General features: G+C 37.3%; 1 protein-coding gene across 10 annotated transcripts in view; it reads left to right on the top strand.

Annotated features, from left to right (window-relative positions):
* LOC123746247 (uncharacterized) overlaps positions 1 to 17791 on the top strand; it is a 40233-nt gene extending 22442 nt beyond the window's left edge. For all 10 annotated transcript variants that reach the window (XM_069321695.1, XM_069321694.1, XM_045727593.2 and 7 more), the window contains one exon: positions 3511 to 17791. In XM_069321695.1, the coding sequence (XP_069177796.1) occupies positions 3511 to 11341 (7831 nt within the window). In that variant the 3' untranslated portion in view covers positions 11342 to 17791. The remainder of the gene's footprint in view (positions 1 to 3510) is intronic.
* The last annotated feature ends 5336 nt before the right edge of the window (positions 17792 to 23127 follow it).

Genomic DNA, 23127 nt, shown 5'->3' with positions numbered 1-23127 from the left:
ATGTATCCAGGGATATGACCACATAACCCCTACAACTTCTATAACATCCTCCACAATTTACCTTTTTTTTTTTTTTTTTTTTTTTTTTTTTTTTTTTTTTTTTTTTTTTTTTTTTTTTTTTTTTTTTTTGAAGATACAGTATATACAAGAGTTGTTACATTCTTGTACAGCCACTAATACGCGTAGCGTTTCGGGCAGATCCCTGGAATACGATCCCCGCCGCGAAGAATCATTTTTACAATCAAGTACTCATTTTACTGTTGAGTTAAACAGAGGCTACAGTTAAGGATTTGCGCCCAGTCTCTTCTTCTTTTTACCTTCTTTTCCACTTTCCATCCCAGCTCCATTACCTGCCTGAACTTGTTACACTACCTTGTACATATTACACTTGCCTGTACTCGTTACACTAGCCTGTACCTGTTACACTACCTTGTACTTGTTACACTAGCTTATACTTGTTACTCTACTTTGTACTCGTTACACTAGCCTGTACTCGTTACACCAGCCTGTACTCGTTACTCTAGCCTGTACTCGTTACACTAGCCTGTACTCGTTACACTAGCCTGTACTCGTTACACTAGCCTGTACTCGTTACACTAGCCTGTACTCGTTATACTAGCCTGTACTCGTTACACTAGCCTGTACTCGTTACACTAGCCTGTACTCGTTGCACTAGCCTGTACTCGTTGCACTAGCCTGTACTCGTTGCACTAGCCTGTACTCGTTGCACTAGCCTGTACTCGTTACACTAGCCTGTACTCGTTACACTAGCCTGTACTCGTTACACTAGCCTGTACTCGTTACATTAGCCTGTACTCGTTACACTAGCCTGTACTCATTGCATCAACATGTACTTATTACATCTACTTTTACTTTGTGAACTCGTTTACACCACTCTGTTCATATCCAAAGATTTACAAACCTAAGGATATGTTTTTCTATTGCCCTAATAGTAATAAATCGTATCTAGTTTTCTTGCATCATCGTTCTTGACATGTTTTATTACCAGATATAATTTGAAAATTGGCATTTCTGTACTGTGTTAATTTGCTATTTGTCAGTAGAGGGACTCCCTGATGACTAATTTTGCATCTATACAAAAATTAATATCTGAATTTAATCAGATTGTAAGCATTCAATTTAATACTCCTTTGTGCAAATTCTTGACTGTTTTCTTTTTAGCTAAAGCCATCTAAGAACCCTTGACTTGTATTCCTTTTAACTTAAAATGAAACTGTTACTGACTATATCTGTCATGAGAATCATGCTCTTGCAGAGGATGAGTCACAATAATGTGGCTGAAGATATGATGACCAAACCACACACTAGAAGATGAAGAAACGACGCCGTTTCGGTTTGTCCCTGGACCATTATCGACTCGTAAGTGATAATGACTTGATAATGGTCCAAAACAGACCGACGTGTTGTTGTTTCTTCCTCTTCTGGTGTGTTTGGTCATCAATCATGCTCGTGCTTGTATTTTTGCTTGACAATTTTATTTCTTCCCAGTGAGAATTTTTTTTTTATACCACCTGAACAGTATGTAAAATCATGTACATTTAATGATATTCATGCTGTTTTGCTCTTTGCTCCTGATCTCGACTCATTTCTTTCCTAGTTTCAACTTGATCATGATCTGAGACTTACCAAAACAGTGTACTTTTTTCCTTCCCTGATATCTATGTTTAGTGTTTATTTCTTTAACAAATTCTTTTATACAGTAGTAATTAATTAATACTGTTGGTTTTAATAAAACTGCAGCATATCAACATAAATTTTATTGAATACATATTGTTTTAACACTGGTATACCCTATTTACCTAAAAAGGTTTGGGAAATATGCCACAGTTATGCTGTAGTTCAGCTGTCTCTCTGCACTGGTATGGTCATGGGTAGTTGTTATTCTCTACTTGGTTGCAGATTTAAGCCATTCCATTAATTAACACAGTTCCCAGCATAAACTTCCTTGCACCCCATAGAGATATAGAATTTCATAGAGCTCATTTCCTCTTTTTGCTGTTCATTTGCTCCCATTCCATGAATATAGTATATATAGTACTGGTCTTTTCTTACTAAAGCTTTTACCATTTGTTTTCAAGTAAATAATGTGATCTAGGAACACTTACCTTTTCTATGATTTCAATTTTGTGTGTGTGTGTAATTACCTAAGTGTAGTTACAGGATAAGAGCTACGCTCGTGGTGTCCCATTTTCTCAGCACTCTTTGTCATATAATGCTTTGAAACTACTGAATGTGTGTATTGTATTGTATATTCAACTAGTTGTATTCACCTAGTTATGCTTGTGGGGGTTGAGCTCTGCTCTTTTGGTCCGCCTCTCAACTGTCAATCAACTGTTTCTGCTACTACTGGGTTTTTTCCACACCACACACCCCCCAGGAAGCAGCCCATGATAGGTGACTAACTCCCAGGTACCTATTTACTGCTAGGTAACAGGCATAGGGTGAAAGAAACTCTGCCCATCGATTCTTGCCGGTGCCCGGGATTGAACCTGGGACCGCAGAATCACGTGTCCAGCGTGCTGTCTGCTCGGCCACCGGCTCCCTGTGGCCGAGAGAGAGTGTGTGTGTGTATGTATGTATGTATGTATGTGTGGTCACTATATACGGTACTGTTAATTGCTAGTCCAACTACTAGACAGACATATTCCTCTGAAAGTTTTCTTAATTCCTCCCTTGTACTTATCATAATTTTTTAAATACTTTGCTTGCAAAATATATACCCTGTGAATGTTGCTGGCCTAAATTATGATTTTTATTTAAAAAACAATTTGGGTATACACAGAGAAATCACAATAGCGTGATATATCAAATGAACAAATCCACAAGGGCCGTGATGAGGGTTTGAACCTACGCACTGGATGTTCCCAGCTGCGCCCAAAGTCAACTGTGCCACAACCGTGTTGTGGCACAGTTGACTAAGGTACAGCTGGGAACATCCAGTGCGCAGGTTCAAACCCTCATCACAATCCTAGTGGATTTGATAATTTGGGTATAAGGTAACTCTGATAACCAGTTGTGAAGAATAACACTGACCCTTGCATCAACATTGATCCTTTGGGAAAGCTTGAGGTTCTGTTAATTGGGAAAGCTTGAGGTTCTGTTAATTGGGAAAGCTTGAGGTTCTGTTAATTGGAAAAGCTTGAGGTTCTGTTAATTGGAAAAGCTTGAGGTTCTGTTAATTGGGAAAGCTTGAGGTTCTGTTAATTGGAAAAGCTTGAGGTTCTGTTAATTGGAAAAGCTTGGGGTTCTGTGAATTGGGAAAGCTTGAGGTTTCTTTAATATAAATTTTGCCAAACTGTGATTGACTTGTTGAAGTGAGTGTCGTATTGCACATTGACTGGATAAGGTGCCTGTCCTAGTGCTCATTGGTTAAAGATGACTACCGTAGTGTGAATTTGTGTTTTAACAATGTAATAATAACTTTAATAATGTCCTAATTATTAAAACATGTTTTACAAGAAGTCATGTTACATTTATTTATTCTTTCAGGTCCCCTGCTGGAAGACGTACTGGACGGACTCGTAGTGTTTCTGAATCTGGCCAATGCCAGATATTTGCTCCAGATGCTTCTCCAAGGTTAACCTCCTTAGCAACACCTGGACGCACATCTGGTAATACCCTTCATGATTCTCAGACGAAATCTGAACGGCCAAGAAAGTCACGGCATGCAAGTGGAAAAGTGCATCATAGTGGCCGCAATTCACGTGATGGAAGATCACCCAATCAAGAGGGCAGCCAAGCCAGAAAATTACTATACCCACCAATTTCTGGAGGGTCAAGAGAGGAAGAAGAAAACTCCCCTGAAACAAAGAGATCTCGAACAGCACCTTTACCAGATATCATGCACGATTGGGAAATCATTGTGAAATCCCTTAAGGCTAATGAGCGTCGTGAGAAGCAGGAAGTTACCAAGGCCTCTGGTTCTGGTGGTGATAAGAGTCACAAAGGACTGGAGCGCAAGCATGTAGAACGAAGAAATACAGATGAAGCCATTAGCACCAATCGTAAATTAGACTTCTCAGAAGGTCAACATAGAAAGCCAGAAGAACCTCTACGTCAAGAACCTTCTACAAGTAATACAGAAGCTGACAGTGATAAGGAGAATACCAGGCTGAATGAGTCAGTAGCTAGAGAACAGTTGGAAAATGTTGATAATGGTGATGCTCAGAGATCTCTCAGTGCCAATGAAGATACTCTTGAAAATAGTCAACAGACAGTTGATAGTCCAGAAAATATTGCTCCCAGTATTGAAGAAAATACATCAACAAACGATCTAGACCCTCCTGGAAATATAAGTGAAGTACAAACCTTAGTTAGTACAAGGCAGTGGTTACCTGGATCACATTGTGTTACCCAATCTGTTACAGACATTAAGACTGATGGGGATAGCAGTGATAAACTGGAGAATAACAGTAGTGACATAAATAGTGTAGCAGTGATAAAAGTAAGTGAGAAAAAACAGTTGAAAGATAAAATTGGTGTTTCACTTACATCAGTTGATAATATTGATGCCATTAATGTATCTAATGATTCTGGGCAGATAGGCTTAGATGACCCTTCTTCGGCAGGCTCTCAAACTAAAACTGAAATCAGTAGACTTTCAAACCTTTCTTTAGAGCAGGACAAAGAGGAGCCTTTACCCTGTTGTTCTCCCAAAAGTAATAGTGTATCTAAAGAGTTGCATATAATTTGTGAGAAAGAAAAGGAAACCAATCAGTCTAAAATGGCAGCATCCATTGACAAATGTAGTGGTGAAGTAGTGTTAGATAGTGCATCATATAGCAGCCCAGTGGTGAGAGGGGGAGGAACGGGATATACTCCTAGTGAAGTACTAAAAGATATGATCCAAAGGGATAAACCCTTTGAGTCTTCAGAAGATGATGATAGTGATTCGAGTGACTCTAGTAAAACTGATAGTGATGTAACGAGTTCAAAAGAATGTGTACAAAATAAAATTTTAATGGATGTTATTGGACAAAATATCCAAAAGACCCCTTTTCCAAGAAAAGATAGTTTGTCTAAAGGTAAAATTAATAATGAAGACTTGTCATCTGAAGCACAGTTTTCAAGAGTAGATAATGATATGAGCAAACCTATACATGACTCTGAAAATGGCAAAGAAATTAAACAAATTTGTAAAAGTGCAGAAAAATCTATCTGGCATAACAAAGACATAAGTATTATTCCCCATTCTCGTATCACACAGAGCAGCAATAGTGAATACAATGATGATAAACCTCAGAGACACCAAAAAGTTAAAGGTGATGTGATTATGTTGTCAGAAACAGAGTGCATATATAAAGGAAAATGTGAGCTCGGAGAAATGGATATAGATGAAAATTGTCATAATGTAAGTAAAATGCATGGAATGATTGCCACTGTTGAAGGGCAAGATGACATCAAGAATTCATGTAATGAAATATTAAAAGAAACTAAATGCCTCGAGAGAGAACATATTGAGAAAGATGATTTAAGAATTTCAATTGCAGGAAAGCCTAAAAAATCTGAACATTCACAACACGGTAGTGATACTGGGTTGAGTATTAGTGTAATAAAAATACCTAAAGAAATTGAACCACATTGCCTTAAAGATAAAGGGATTGAAATGGAAAAACAGGGATATAAGTGTGATTGCACAGAGAATGATGTGATTGACAAAAATGAAGTTACAAAAACGGTTATAACTTTAGGGGAATACGAAAAGCTATTTGGATCATTAGATGATGAAAAATGTAGGGTAAACAACTTTGAAGGTTTCCATAATTCCTTGCCAGAAAAAAAATGGAAAGAAGAATGTTTTGGAAATAATGATGTGGCTGAAGAAGCATTTGAAGGTTTTGTTTCTGTTACTTCACACAGCAGTGATGACGGATCTAGAAAGCTTATAGGCCATAATCTGATTCCGGCTAGCATTAGCACTAGTGATGTTCAACCATTTAGCAGAAAAACCTTAAGACCAGTGGACTCAGCAGATGATAAAAAAGCATGTCATGAATGTCAGTTAGTATTTGAAACTAACGAAGAAAAATATCAACATCGAAGAGTTGGTCACAGGAGAATTTACGAGTGTATGCTGGATGAAGGCCACTGTGGAAAAATGATTGGAGCTGTGCAGTATCATGCACACTTATGGGAACATCATGAACCCGTCATTGTGCGAATGCTGGAGGATTTGTCTGCTGATGTTGCATCATGTACAATGGCCGGGTCGGTTTCAAATCTTACTCTTCCATGTCGAGTGTGCCTGTGTCTGTTAGCACAGCCGACTCGACAGTTACACGAACTTCTAGTACATGGACAGATGTCAAGTATGCTGACTTTGAGCTCTCCATCTCCACAGGCAAGTGTGTGGTGGACAGGAAAGGGATTATCATGGACATGTCACCAGTGTTGCACCACCCCAGCTGTTGTTCAAAATCCTCAGCACTTCCTGATGGTGTGTGCTCCACATGCCTTCCCGAAGATTTTAGCGAACCACCTGGTTAATGTTCATCTATTGAGTGATACTTTGTTACATGGTTGGTGGCTGCTGTTACGTCTCCTTCATGTTTTGCCTCCACTTGACCGATCTTCCCTGGCCTCCATGTTAGCTCTTGGTTTACATAATAATATATCTTTTGCACGTTGTCTAATATGTAAGCGTTCTTTAGCATTTATTGTGAGTCCGCAGTTAAATGAATCACGTGGCTTGTGTGGAGGGTGCTGGGGTTTGGTGAAAGACAGCCTCTCATGTTGGTTTCTCTGTGGCTATCCATATCCCAGTAGTCAGTCTCAGTTGACTGCCCATCTAATTGCAAACCACAAGAGCCAGCTGGCAGGAGGCTGGTGTGTACTTTGTGGCCAGTGGGCAAGTGCACTTCTTCCTCATGTATATAGCCATACATATGTTAAAAAATGTGTTCCACATTTTACTTGTAATTTTTGCCCTACAAATTTAATTGGGCAAAATATTTTGTCTTGGGTGGTGCACTCTTGGGCATTTCATGTTTTCCCTTGTCCATTTCCCACATGCAGAACACTTCATTGTGACTCTGAACCAGATGAACAGTCCAAGCCTGGACAAACAGTTGCTCCTACATCTATTCACCTAGCATCCCACATTAATGCATGTCATCTTCCCAGTGATGAAGAGTTAAACTTGGACGAGATAAGTTTAGTTCTTCAGTGGGTTCGTGGAGGGCGTGGAGGACTTCTCTCTTCCTTAGATGCTCAGGCACTAAATACAGTCTGGTATAGTCATACTGGAGATTTGTTTACATTAATTGGGGCAGGTCACCACCTAACTCCTTCCACTACTGTAAAAATATGGACAACCTGTGTGGTTTGTGGATGCTCAACTACTCTGACATTAAGATATGCAGACTTGAGTCCAGCTCCTCTGTGTGCACACTGCCGTCTTGGTTTGCATCGGTGCCAGGCTGGTCCACCTTGGCAGTGTCCTGCTCAATCATGTAATTTCAGTGCTCCACAGGCATCTTGTCTTTATGATCACCTTATGGACTCCCCTAAACATCGACAAACAATAAAACCCCACCTAAAGTATGTTAAGCTACCTAACTGTTGTTCAAAGTGTAATATGACCAAAGTGTTCAAGGATCGTTTGGCATTATTTTGTCATCAGTTGTTATCACACACTCTTGCTTGCTTAATCTGTCCTTATCATGCCATTACAGTTTCATCCTTGCAACATCATCGCACTACCTGTCATGATCTGAGGTCTTTGGACGCTGTTTGGGTACGTCTTAAATATAAACAACAAGTAAAAGAAAAGTACAAAATTCAGCATCCTAAAGTATTATATAAAGAAGATGGATGTGTCATTCTTGTAGGTATTAGTTCAACTGGTGGTGTTGTAGCACAATGTGACCCTTTAATCTATGTTCCTTTATTAATGGACACACCTCAAGGAAACACCCAAGAGAATTCAGTGGAGGAAATGGGCAATAACTGTGAGGCAAGAGAGGAGACTGCAGAAAGTGAGGATGATGCTGTTCCTGGTTGGTGTGGGTCATTGTGCACAGTATCTATGTCTCCCCACAAACTTACTCCACCTACCACTGACCTCATGTTCTCAGCTGAGAAAAATACCACCTTAAAGAGAGAGAGAGTGGAGACAGTACAGTCGATATCAGATGAACCACAGGTTCCTGCTGTTGGAGTAGCCGAGACTGCAAAGACGGATGTAAGCACTTTGCCATTTGGAGTTGCAGTTCATGAAACAAAAACAGTGGAAGACAATGAGACAGAACAGAAAGACGATGAGGATGATGACAGTGGTAGTGAGCCACCTTTACAGATTGATACAGCTGCTGCTTCACCAAATTCACCACGTGGATCATGTCCACCTAGTCCTGGCCCAAATTTACCTAACCCAAATGGTAGTCAGGCAGACTCTGTTATATCAAAAGCACCTACTAATATAGAAGCAACATTGTCCACAGAAATCAAGGACTTAGAGAGCACAAAAAATACCCCAGTTACGCTATCCCCTAAAACTCCTCCAACAAAAGAACACGGTACGTTTGACAAACAAGAAAATTCAGGTCACTTGCCACCAGAAGGAGGAACACCAACGTTTGGCTTGGTTGATACCCTTAACAATGTTGTGGCCCAAACCATTCGAACTATGACCGAAGTTTTAACAGAATTACAACAAAATGGCGAGGAGACGGATAAAGCTGTGCTCCCAGGACACACAAAGTCTCGGTCATCAGATGTTGATCTTGTTCAATCTGCACCAGAGGTAGAGTGCTCATTGAAAAAGAAGAGTACACCAAGAGAGAGACAAAGTAGACGTGGAGAACCAAAGCCTTTGCCAAAAGGTCTGGGAGAAAATGCTGATATCGATGAGACTTCTATGGGGGAGAACATTTTACGTGATCTTAGTGACAAGTTTACAGGTCAATGTGTAGGATGTGGTGTAAGTGTACTTTTACCTCGCCTTTTGTTACATATGAATGAAGCTCATCCACGTGCACTTGTTACTTGTACTTGTGGGACTTTTCAAGGAAGCCTCTATGCATTTTTAGTTCACTCCTTCCATTTATCCCATTTACCAAGTGAAGCACGCCCTTTTGTATTCTCTGGACTAGATGGTACCCAAAGAACTATGGTAGTACTGGAAGCTAGAGCTTCTCCGTCGATTGGTTACACTTTTCCATGCTTTAAATGCGGTAAGCGCTTTAAGCAAGAAAAGTCACGGCAACTTCATTACAACTTGTGCAAACTTGAAAAGAAATTTGAGTGTGAAGTTTGTGGGGAAAAGTTTGTGCGTGATCACCATCTTGTTAAACACAAAGAATGGAAACACAACCCACAAACATGTCCCCACTGTGGAAAATGTTTTACTTCCGAGGTGTCTCTAACTCAACATGTTCTTCATATACACAAAAAACAGTTAATTCACAAGTGTGACCATTGTGGTGATCGTTTTGGTACTCGTTCAAGACTAAGAGTTCATTCACGTATTCACACTGGAGAACGACCGCATAAATGTCAGCATTGTACACAAGCATTTGTGTCGAGAAATTTGCTGGCAAAACATGTGGCTGCTGACCACCCAAGCCAATCGACAAATTACCAGTCTGACTCTAGTGAAGACCTCAGTAAATATAAAAGCCGAAAACATAGAACGTCTTTGGAAAAGTCAGTGAAGGACAAAAGCAACATGGCCAGTGATACAGATTCAGACAGTTCAGAGTGGGAAGGCCCAGCAGTGACACCTGCTGTGCCATCTGGCAAGATTGATGATGATGACAAGGTAGCTGAAGAAGAATTCCAGACGAGGCTGGTCATGTTAGCAATGACAGAATCAGATTTGGACACTTCAGATTCGGAAAGTGAAAAAACAACAGCAGTTCATCACAAGAAAAATACACATGGAAAGCAAGCAAGCAACAAACAGAAACCATTGGAATCGGTACAGGTGGATAAAGTTGATATGTACCAGCATGAGGAATTGCAAACTCATCATTTGGATATTCAAGGGAAGCATGCAGAGCAGAAAAGAAGAAAATTGGTGGATGGTTCCAGTGGTGTAGTGGGAGCGATCGGGGGAACAGTTGATGAAAATCCACCATCACCTATAGTGCGAGAAAACATGGTGCAGATTGTTGACCGAGCTGTTGGAGTACGGTGTGGGCCGTGCCATCTGACTTGGAATGACCCAGCGGGAAAATTGCTTCATATGTACCTGGTTCACCCACAACTTGTATTAAACTTGGGGCTCAATGATTGTGCTTTTTGTGATCATTCTTTCACCACTGCAGATGATATTAATGACCACCATTTAGCTTATCACCAACGTGCAATGCTACCTAATGGAACTTTTCGTTGTTTGTGTGGCTTGGTTTTTCGGGAGGACGGAGCCTATTATTTTCATCTTTATTATGCCCATAAAGCACAACGAGCGCTCAATGTTGGTGGAGAAATAGTGTGCCGTGTATGTGAAGCCCGACCACGCCTTAATAAGATTGTGGACCTGGTTGTGCATCTTAGTGACACACACACAATGTTTGACCACGTAAGGGTTAATGATGCATACATGTGTAATTTTTGCTACAAAGCTTTTGAATCGTGGACAGTTCTTAGCTTGCATTTCTTTATGGTACATAAAGCTACTAAGAGTCAGACACTTAGTTATGACTGTCCATATTGTGACGGGGCTTCGCCTTGGCATTCTCTTGAAGCTTTACAGTACCACTTAGATAATGTACACCCTGCCCGACACCGTGTACATAAAGTTCCTGAAAATTCGTGCAGCATATATATGCCTGCAACTCGTGTGGCTGCAAATACATCAACCCAGTCATATTCAGGAAACAAGAGGAAGAAATCCATGACTACTATTAGTGGAAAGCCACCACCAAAAAAACGAAAAAGAATGTCCAAGAAGGGTCCTCGTGACGATGGAGGCAGTATGGAGGCAGATGAAACACTGTACTGCATTTGTCAGTGTCCATATGATGAGGTGTCAGATATGATAGGCTGTGACAATCCTTCTTGTCGCTACCAGTGGTTCCATTTTGAATGTGTGGGAATTATGGCTGCTCCAGAGGGGAATTGGTATTGTCCTGAGTGCACTACTACTCTCAAAGTAGCTCATAAAAGCCAACCACATGCTGATCTTTATGAATATTATAGCAATTATGATGCAGATTCTCAACCAGCACCTAAGCCGCCCAGCCAGCGACACCGCTCCTCATCATCGTCTTCGTCGTCGTCCTCCTCCTCCTCCTCATCCAGTGACTCTTCATCCTCCTCTTCAAGTAGTGATTCTAGTAGTGATAATGAAAATGAAAATAATGATAACAATAACTGATAATTGTATACTATTTTTCATTAATTTCAATAGTGTATGAAGTCCAGATTGTTAGAAAAATGTGTTAAAAACTTTTCAGGCTGCTTAAGCTTTTAAGTATTAATCTTGTATTTGCCTTAATCTGTCTTTTTTTCTTTTACATACTGTATATTTTGTCTTCTCATTTATCATGCGTCTCTCTATTTTAATCTGTTTCTCCTTTACGCAAATAACTTAAAAGGCTATTACTTTGGTAGAAATGGTGTTTTAAGTACAGTACCTGAAAACGAACTGCTGAAAGGCACTGGTATATGGAATTCGAACCGTTGAACTGTAAAACTATGAATGCATAATTGACATTGTCGTTTACAGTACTTAGGTCTGGCGTGTATTGATATTGATGAGGATTTGTCTGAATTATGACAACTTATATTTTGACTTGTGTAACAATAATGCAGTCCTAATTAACCATGAGGGAATAAGCCCAGATATAAATAGTAGCTTCCTGAGAACATTTTAGTCATGGTTATGTAAATAAGCTTTCAGCATGCATAAGACTGACAGCACTTGGGGATGAAAATATTGCTGTGCCAAAAGTATCAAGCTATTTGTTGCAGTTTGAAATTATTCTGATTAGAGACTGTAATATAATAAATACTTCTTTAATTATAATGTGTGATTTCTATAATATTCCACTAACATAAGAGCAAAGAATATTTTCAGATTTCTTTATTCATGTCTTATCATGGGTAGAATGATTTCATTCAGGGCTGGGAATTAAGGAAAGTTTTATATTGGGTTTTGTTACCATGAAAGGATATTGATTGTACTTTACTATACTCTCATAAAATACTGTATAGAACTTTGTAGGTACTTTATTTTTTATTTTTATTTATATTTTTGTCAAGATATTGCTTTTGTTTCTCCTCGAACTGTGGTCATATTTACATTTGTTATGGGTCATTCCATGTCACTTCACTCAGTTGGTTTCCAGCACCCTTTTCTATTTTGATGCAATTTAGTACACGTACATATCTCAGCGAGAGAAAATTCACAGTGAATGACCTGTCTCACATCTGTAGCTAAAATAGTTCCTGAGATGTGGGAGCTTGAATTGTGCAAAAAAAAGGGGGGAATCTTCCCATGATTGTGCCTTTTTTCAATAGGATGTATCTCAGCTCCTATGGCACATGCAGAGTTCATTCAAATATCTTAAAGCCTCTCCATGAATGCCTCTCCAACTTTTATTCTGTGCATATTTTAAATCAGGGTTCAAATGAAAAAGTTTACCTTGCAGTTAACCTTTGACCTTGGAAAGGTCATTTGTTGTATAATTAGGATTTTTTCAAACTCAAAATTGGTATAAATGTGTATACTAGTTTATTACATATATATATAGTGTGTGTGTGGGGGGGGTAAATGAACTGCATTCATTTGAATAGCCCTAACCTTAGCTGAAAACCCTGACCTCAAGTGTCTATCCAAACTTTGTAGAGGCATAATTCTAGAACCATTTTAAGTACAATGATTACCTTGTGTTGGTTTTGGAGCTTAGCGGCCCGGTCCATTGCCCAAGCCTCCTCGTTGCTGGACTGGTCAACCAGGTTGTTTGATACGGCTGCTCGCAGCCTGACGTATGAGTCACAGCCTGGTTGATCAGGTATTCTTTGGAGGTGTTTATCTAGTTCTCTCGAACACTGAGGGGGTGTCGGCCAGTTATGCCCCCTTGTGCGTAGTGGAAGCATGTTGAACAGTCTCGGGCCTCTGATGTTGATAGGGTTCTCCCTCAGAGGACCTGTTACACCTCTGCTTTTCAACGGGGATATTCTGCACATCCTGCCATGCCTTCTGGTCTCATGTGGTGATTTCATGTGTCTCATGATGGTAAGACATATACAGTATTGTTCTATTTCATTAATTTCAAAATTTTTGATCATAAAATTTTCTGGATATGCAAATCAGCAGCCACCCACCCCTCTTCCCCTCCATCCCCACTTCATTGGAATGAATTTCATGGCTTTCCTCCTTCCCTACACGCTTGCCAGTCACCTACCTGATGAGCATTTGGTTATATCATTTTTGTAGTCATTGTCAAATTTAACCACAATGCACAAACATGGCAATAACTTTAATACTTGTTAATTACCACCTACACATGAAGATGGGCATAATTCAATATAAATTTGGTACATGTCTTGAAATGACAGAACCTTTAAATTTATATGTTCAGTACTATAATGATCCTCACTGCCAGCCCCTCTGTTCTTCACGATTGCTGCTGAATTTTGTTTGTGGCCTTATTCATTTTTGACTTGGTCAATGTGTAGATGTGGCCAGTAATGGTAACTAAGCTATCGTTATCACATCACTTGCATCAATAACTTGTTCATCTGGTGGAGTTGGATACACAAATGTGTGTGTGCAGGTCCACGTGGGTGAAGGATAGTTAAGTTTATTTCATTGTTTTCTTCCTTGACTTCCAAGATATACAGGCAAGGTGTACATTCCCAAAAGAAATGTATATTTCCTATGGTGGGTTGCACTGGTGAAGGGCAAAACAGTGGCTGTAGTGACAAATATAGTTTGTATCAGGACCATCATTATATTGTGATGTTGATGCTGTGGGCCACCCACATTAGGACTTAGGCAGTCTGTTGAATTATGCTTAAAGAACCTTTTCAGTGGCTGGCATCACGAGCTTAACATTTTGATATTTAGTATTAATGCACACAATGTGTGCCACTCGCCCCAGGTTACACATATTCCTTTTCCCAAAACTCTGCAAACTTTGAAAATCCAATCTTCATTGATGGATATTTCTCTTTGAAATTTGTAAATGCTTCTTTCAAGTTACACAATACTAAAACATTTTTGCCTTCTTTCCCAAGTTCTGTCAGCTCTCTTTCACCCCTGGCATTTCTCTTCTCACTTCTGGAGAGTGATAGAAATTAATTACTTTAGCTGCAACTGCATTAGGCAGACATTTCCTCAGCTGTGGATTTGGTGTTGAAAGTACTTACTACAAATTCTGCCAGCAAACGCTTTGCTTGCCAAGCCATGTACAGTAGTCGGAACACTTTAATTTCTGCATGATTTTATTTCTGCTGTCTTTGGTAGGAGTGCTAGAATGTTATTTTTACACTTTGGTTTGTCACTTTATTGAAGTTCTCTTTTGCTGAAGAATTTTGATCTCTGTTTCATCATAACCTGTGGCTGAAATTTAATACCTAGCATGTTTTATTCAAGCTTCCTTTACATGGCTCCTTCCACTCTCAAGTTTCTTTTTTGCATGATGTGAGCTGTAAGATACTCTGCTTGCTTCTATTGTTGTCTCTTCTGTTTTGCCCAGTTGCCTATTCATTTCAGCTAGGTCATACTTATCAGCTGCATTATTTTCTGTATCTTCAGCCTCAAATGCTAAATGGTTTTATAACGTTATCTTCTATGGTTTCTGCCTCGGATTCTTCACTGTACATTGTAGACTGTGGATTCGGAGATTTTGCTAACTCCCTACAATAGTTTTAATATTATGGTTTGTTGTGACTTTTAAGTAATAGAATTCTATTTAGCAGATATTTAGTTAAGGGATGAATGTCTTTAAAGATGATGCTCTTGTGTTTTGCAAAATGGTGGCAGCAATAGCACCCAAGATTAAGGACATTAATCCCTCAATCCACAACTAGGTGAGTACATTATAATTTCTAACATTTTATTGACCTGAAAATAAACAGCATTGATAAGATACACTGAAATACACTACAAATTGAATTTTATATAGTCAAAATTTTTTAAATTAATGAGAGAAATAGAACAACATTTGTCTCACCGCTGTAGTTGAAATGGCTCCCGAGTTATGGCTCTCCAAAGTTTGGATATTTACTTGAGGTCAAGGTATTCAGCTAAGGTTAGATCCATTCAAATGAATGTAGGTCCTAAACTTGAGAGAATAACCCATACAAATTATGTTAAATCCTAATACTGTATACACATACCAGTTAATTGTTCAAGTTTGACAAATTCTGTGTTGGTGTCAAATGACCTTCCCAGGGGTCAAAGATTAAATTTAAGGTAAACTTTTTTATTTGAATCCTGATTTAAAATATGCATAGAATTAAAAGGTGGAGAGCCACTTAATAGCATTAAAATGGTATTTGAATGAATTCTGTGCCATAAAAGCTAAGGTGCATCCTTTTAAAATAAAGCATGAGCAAGGAAAATTTACCCATTTTTGCAAAATTCAAGATTATGTATCTGCAACTGTTTTAGCTGCTAATGTGAGACAAACGTCACTTTCTCTCGCCGAGATCTCTATGTGTGTACCAAATTGCATCAAAATCAGAGAGGATGCCAGAAAATTTGCCCAATATTTGCGTGAATTGACATGGAATGACTCTTTAATGCGTTAATGAAATCCTGGATGTAATGTTATTGTGCTTGTCTATTTTGAAGCATCTAGGCCATGCATTATGTAATTTTTATGTTGACGTACCTCGACATTTGGCAGGGATAAAAATGTGCATTGGGTCTTCGGATACTTATTGAAATTAGTGTAATTTTGACTGTGTACATATAGTATAGCTCTTACTCAAGAATTTGTGTACAAAGTGTAATAGTACAGGCCATGTAATTACAGTACTGTTCTGTATTTTGTTATGTAGCTGGAATAAGAGAAGAGAACTAGAAAATAATTGTGAGACTTTCATTAGAAAGTAAATGGGGAACAAAATAACCCGTGAAGAGTAACATTTACGAGCAGTACAGGAAAAGCGTTGTAGAAAGGGAAACTTGTTGAAGAATAGTCCAGTGCATGCTTGTCATATGGAAATATGGAATTGTTATTTTTATTGGGCTTTTTTATATCGTTAAGAATGATAGCCTTCTTGGGAGCTATTTGTACATCGCGTAATAACAAATATTGTATTTGTGGTAAACGTATTAAACATATGACCATATTTGCAATGTTAATGTAAATATTATGGAAAGGTAAGATTTTGTGGCTGAATCTGTAAAGAGGCTGTTTTATTGTTCGAATTTCAGTATGGCAAGTTAATGCTAAGAATGTATTTGATTTAATTTTGTTAAAATCTTGTGTTTAGTGCAGTATTAATGTCTAATGTCTGTTTAAGCTCCCAACTATAAATGTACTACAAAATGAGCATTTTTTCCATTGGTTCTTTTTTATTTGAAACAGATTTAGTGTTGTATTAAATGAGCTGTGCATCATTCTGTGTGTTGTAATAAGGAACATGATAATTGGATGAAACTTGCTGTCTTGGGGAGCAAGTCAATTGTAGATATACAGTTTTACTGTATGATGACTTCAGTCTTTCAAGACTAAAATCAAGGACTAAATCTTGAAATCCCAATAAAGCCCAAATTATCTAATAGTAATATTTATTATTTGCACAAGAAAGCAACAAGTAGTAAAAAGAAAAATTTAATTACATTGGTACAGTGGATAAGCTTTTATTGCTTTAACTTAATTGTATGACCAATGCTTATCCTTCATGAGCAGTTGCTCAAACAATTAATTTGTCTGAAAATGGAAATACTGTACAGTAACCCAACTTTCAGTAATATTACTTTACTCTTTATTTTTAAGAAAGTGCAATTAATTCTTTGACATTTTTCAATAATAAAATTTGTATGTTCATTCTTCCAAATTAGTATTTGAACATTAATATATAGAGGTAACAAGCCTCATTGGACTGAAATTGTTTTGGGATAATAAATTGTAGTTCAGATCCAAGTATGGAAAATAAGGTCATATGCTAAGTACATTATATTTGAACATTAATATACAAAATTTAATATGGCTCTTTGTCATCCAAAAATAATAGGCAACACCAGTTCCTTGGTAAAGCACTGTTACTGCAATTACTGAATGCCATAACATATTTTAAACATTTATTTCTAATCCTAATTATCACCTGGCCAATTCTTGTACATATAATATAGTAGGTGAAACCTCTTGGCAGGCAATTATATAATTCAGTGTCACTTTTGTAAAATGCCATTAATATTACTTGACCTCAGACCTAAGGTAATATTGAGTTCAAGTTTTACAATATTTAAATTAGATGACAGATGTACTATTTGAAGTATTCCCTTTGTGTACATATATTGTTTGATAAACTTTATCTGTTAAGCTGATTTTCTATGTCAATAAACAGTACAAGAGAGCAATTTTTATATTTATATATGATCAGTATTTACTCTTAACCCTACTTGTGTAATAATGATTAGCCCATTCCAGGCTGGTAAATTTGTTGAGCTATTGGGCATTCAGTATGATGAACATTCATTGCTTTGTGTGATGTAACAATGGAAATTTTAAGGTTCTCAGAGTTTTTATTCACTGGAAAATAGAATATAAATATATTGAAAGATTGTGAGTGCCATTTTAAAGTTTACTTGTGAATACGTTCATATTACAGTTCTAGGATAACGGTCAATAAAATGTGAAGATAATGAGTCATGATTACCTTCCTCTTGATGGTACAGTGTAAAACATTAACCATTAAAATTAGAGCTTTAACAGTTCTAACAACTACATTGACCTAATTGCTACAAAGACTAAGTTTTGTTTGTGCAGTTCCAATGTGTTGCCCCTTCTCTTGTTCTTCAGCAGTTGGTGTGGCTGAAAAAACTTTTGTTATTGCTGTAGGCTACAAGTGTCTAACCTGGCTTTTAAAATCTTAACTCTTTCAATGCTTTGGTTACAGAAATCTAATATAGGATATATTACAGTGGAGCCTCAGTCTACGAATGCCCTAGAGTACAAATTTTTCAGTGTACGAAGTCAATGTGATCATAAAATTTGACTCGGTGTACGAAGTTTGACTCGTTTATCGATACTTGTATGGGTCAGGTGCGGGGCGAGGTATGCTCAGTTTACCAGTGTATCCCTCCTAATGATGACCACACCTGAATTCTTTGTGAAAAATTTAATTGTTTTCTGCTTTTTTGTTTCTGAATATAAAAGTTCTTATATTTCCCAAACAATTCAGTAATAAAGTTCAACCAAAGAAAATAGTTGAGGAAAATATGTGCAGTATGGAAAGAACTGCAAAGTTTTGCTGAAAAGACTGCAAAAAGTTGTAGCAGGCCTTTGCATTAACCATTTTAATGACAATGTGATGTCTCGCTACAGACAAGTGTTAAAACGTAGAGAAAAACAAGTGTCTATAGACATTCTTAGTAAGGCAAGCAAGTAGTGAGCCACAACCAGGTCCTAGTGGTATGCCTGCAAAACGTAAGAGAGAGAGTACTCCAGAAATGTCATCACTGCGTGATAATATAATGGAAGGGAACTCCTCCCCCCACCTCCTCGCCGTCTTTCATACGCCAACAAGAGCCCTCGACAGTGAAGGTATAGTAAAAAATATGAGTAGTATTCTGTATTAAATGTGTTTTTACGTTAATAGTTTTGGGTGTGTGCAACGGATTAATTCAATTTACATTATTTCTTATGGGAAAATGTTTCAGTATATTATCGAGGTTCCACTATATGCTTAGTAAACAATCAAGAGAAGTTTTGCTAGGTCCAAGGCATGTTTGTATAGACTCCAGTGAAATGGCAAAGAGTACCTCTAGCTTTCGTTCACAATTCCTTTCTCAGATTACTGTACTGGTGCTATTCAGTAATACAAGATCAAAAGAGAAATGGGTAGTTTCACCCAATAATAAACTGCACTGACAAACATATTTACCATTGGACCATTGGATGTCATCAATTGTCAAACAATTATAAAACATTGATCAGTGAACACAAATTACTGTAGGAAAAATAAGATGGCAGAATTAATTTTATGTTGTATTTTTCTACTAAAATACAGTACATAAGGATCAGTAATAAGTATGCTTATGTTGTATTCATAATTGCAGAATATTCGATATATTTGAAACACATCGACTTGAATTGTTTTGTATTCGTCTTTTCGTTTTCAAAAATCTTTTTCATCTACATTTTGACGTTTGGTAAGAATTAGGCTGAAAAAATGATGTATGTAGCAAAAAGGTTAACCTAGTTTTCAATAAATCTGTTTGTATTTTAGTAAGTTTAATGTTTTTATATAAACCAACTTCATAACTCCAACTTGAGACCACATACACCATTATTCACATCTCAAACTATTAAATGTACATTCCCTTCCCACATTTTCCAGTGCATTCTTCATCTATAGGATCCTAAATAATAATTTGCATCACATGCTCAACCCGAGAAATCTTTTGAATCTCTTCAGAATTCAGAAGGGCACAAAATATGGATGCTTACCAGAAGTCAAAGCCTATACAGTATTTAATCATTTTAAAAGAAACCTCAAAATAGCCTAAACTCTCTAAAGTAAAAACTGTTTAAATATTTAAAACCATTACAGTGCATTCCAGCAAAACCACACACTGTAGACCTTGTCTATAAGTACATATTTTAATGGAGATACAGCTTATATAACATAACTCTAGGAATTTTAATTCTGTAGTAAATCTATATCTACTGTACAGTACTTTGTAAATTGTAATTAAAATATTACATATGTATTTAATATTATATAATCTTTCAACTTTAATTTCAATGATATACAGTACTGTATATAATTTCACCTTTTAATGTATTTTATATATATATATATATATATATATATATATATATATATATATATATATATATATATATATATATATATATATATATATATATATATATATATTATTAAATATGACCGAAAAAGTAAGATTAATAATTCTAACACGAATTTTCTCAATCTTTCGTACATTACGCTTCACTGTTGGAGGTAAATAAAAAATCACTTCTCCAAAATTCATTTTTATTTCTAGTCTGACGCGACACGGGCGCGTTTCGTAAAACTTATTACATTTTCAAAGACTTCACAAATACACAACTGATTAGAACTTTCGTATCTCCGATTTTATATCTACATTTGAGTGAGGTGGGAGGGGTGATGTGGCATTAACACAAGACAGAACAAGAGGGGATATTAATAGGGTATTAAAAGTATCAACACAAGACAGAACACAAACAATGGGTATTGAATAGAAGTGTTTGTAGAAAGCCTATTGGTCCATATTTCTTGATGCTTCTATATTGGAGTGGAGTCTTGAGGTGGGTAGAATATAGTTGTGCAATAATTGGCTGTTGATTGCTGGTGTTGACTTCTTGATGTGTAGTGCCTCGCAAACGTCAAGCCGCCTGCTATCGCTGTATCTATCGATGATTTCTGTGTTGTTTACTAGGATTTCTCTGGCGATGGTTTGGTTGTGGGAAGAGATTATATGTTCCTTAATGAAGCCCTGTTGCTTATGCATCGTTAAACGCCTAGAAAGAGATGTTGTTGTCTTGCCTATATACTGGTTTTTTTGGAGCTTACAGTCCCCAAGTGGGCATTTGAAGGCATAGACGACGTTAGTCTCTTTTAAAGCGTTCTGTTTTGTGTCTGGAGAGTTTCTCATGAGTAGGCTGGCCGTTTTTCTGGTTTTATAGTAAATCGTCAGTTGTATCCTCTGATTTTTGTCTGTAGGGATAACGTTTCTATTAACAATATCTTTCAGGACCCTTTCCTTCGTTTTATGAGCTGTGGAAAAGAAGTTCCTGTAAAATAGTCTAATAGGGGGTATAGGTGTTGTGTTAGTTGTCTCTTCAGAGGTTGCATGGCTTTTCACTTTCCTTCTTATGATGTCTTCGATGAAACCATTGGAGAAGCCGTTATTGACTAGGACCTGCCTTACCCTACAGAGCCATGCAACCTCTGAAGAGACAACTAACACAACACCTATACCCCCTATTAGACTATTTTACAGGAACTTCTTTTCCACAGCTCATAAAACGGAGGAAAGGGTCCTGAAAGATATTGTTAATAGAAACGTTATCCCTACAGACAAAAATCAGAGGATACAACTGACGATTTACTATAAAACCAGAAAAACGGCCAGCCTAATCATGAGAAACTCTCCAGACACAAAACAGAACGCTTTAAAAGAGACTAACGTCGTCTATGCCTTCAAATGCCCACTTGGGGACTGTAAGCTCCAAAAAAACCAGTATATAGGCAAGACAACAACATCTCTTTCTAGGCGTTTAACGATGCATAAGCAACAGGGCTCCATTAAGGAACATATAATCTCTTCCCACAACCAAACCATCGCCAGAGAAATCCTAGTAAACAACACAGAAATCATCGATAGATACAGCGATAGCAGGCGGCTTGACGTTTGCGAGGCACTACACATCAAGAAGTCAACACCAGCAATCAACAGCCAATTATTGCACAACTATATTCTACCCACCTCAAGACTCCGCTCCAATATAGAAGCATCAAGAAATATGGACCAATAGGCTTTCTACAAACACTTCTATTCAATACCCATTGGTTGTGTTCTGTCTTGTGTTGATACTTTTAATACCCTATTAATATCACCTCTTGTTCTGTCTTGTGTTAATGCCACATCACCCCTCCCACCTCACTCAAATGTAGATATAAAATCGGAGATACGTAAGTTCTAATCAGTTGTGTATTTGTGAAGTCTTTGAAAATGTAATAAGTTTTACGAAACGCGCCCGTGTCGCGTCAGACTAGAAATAAAAATGAATTTTGGAGAAGTGATTTTTTATTTACCTCCAACAGTGAAGCGTAATGTACGAAAGATTGAGAAAATTCGTGTTAGAATTATTAATCTTACTTTTTCGGTCATATTTAATAATATATGTCTACAGGAAAGACTGCTACCAAAATATACTAATATATATATATATATATATATATATATATATATATATATATATATATATATATAATATGTATATATAATATATGTATATATATATAATATATATATATATATATAAAGTACTTAAAATTGAAGTGTATTAGCTAAGTGAAAGAATAGCTTTGAACTAAAATTTTATATAATATACACGTGTGTAACCTCATTTATCCATAAAAGTTTACAAACTTTTACGATTTAGTTCCAATTATAACTTTGGACTTTGCCAAAATGCTTTGTTTAATCAGTGGTTTTATAATAAATATTATAAAATGCCAACAGCCGCAGTCAGCGAGCATGATCTAAACCTCGAGTCAACCGATTTATGTTGGAATGAAGGCCTGGGGGCCACTTACTAGAATTAGTTGGATTATTTAGTACCATGTAATTACCTAAGTATCCTGTAACTACCTTACCTAACCGTAAGGTAGTTACAGGATGAGACCCACACTCGAGGTGGCCCGTCTCCCCAGTACTGTACTCTGTCATATAACGCTTAGAAACTACTGACTATTTTGCCACCGCCTTCTCCCTTAACACTCGGACTTGTTCCAACTGTCTACCATTCCTGCAAAGGAGAACGTTCTGGTATTTTTTGGCACCATTGTTTTCTTAGCTGAATCTTTGACCCCTTATTCTTTTAAGTGCCGAGTTTTAAGAATTTCTTTAGCAATTTCTATTACTATTTTGTACAGTACATAGTGTTCATGTCACCGCTTTTTTCTTCTCATAGGTCTTGTTTTTCAATTTCAGAAACCATTTAATACCATGTTTTTACACACTTTCCAGTTTATTGATACTGTATGCTGCTTGAGATGTGGACACCATAAAACTGCTGCATACCCCAATTTTAGTCTCCTTGAAAGTCATGAACAATTCCTTCAATATTTCACCATCTATGTGTTTAAAAGCAATTCAGAAGTTGGAAAGTGTAGCATATGCTCCTCTCACAATGTTTTTTGTGTGATCCTCAAGTGACAGTTGAGGATCCAGGATTAAAGTATCCAGGATTAAAGTATCCAGGA

Source organism: Procambarus clarkii, chromosome 10 (assembly GCF_040958095.1).
Source record: "Procambarus clarkii isolate CNS0578487 chromosome 10, FALCON_Pclarkii_2.0, whole genome shotgun sequence".
NCBI lineage: Eukaryota > Metazoa > Arthropoda > Malacostraca > Decapoda > Cambaridae > Procambarus > Procambarus clarkii.
This window is presented reverse-complemented; position numbering and strand designations above follow the sequence as displayed.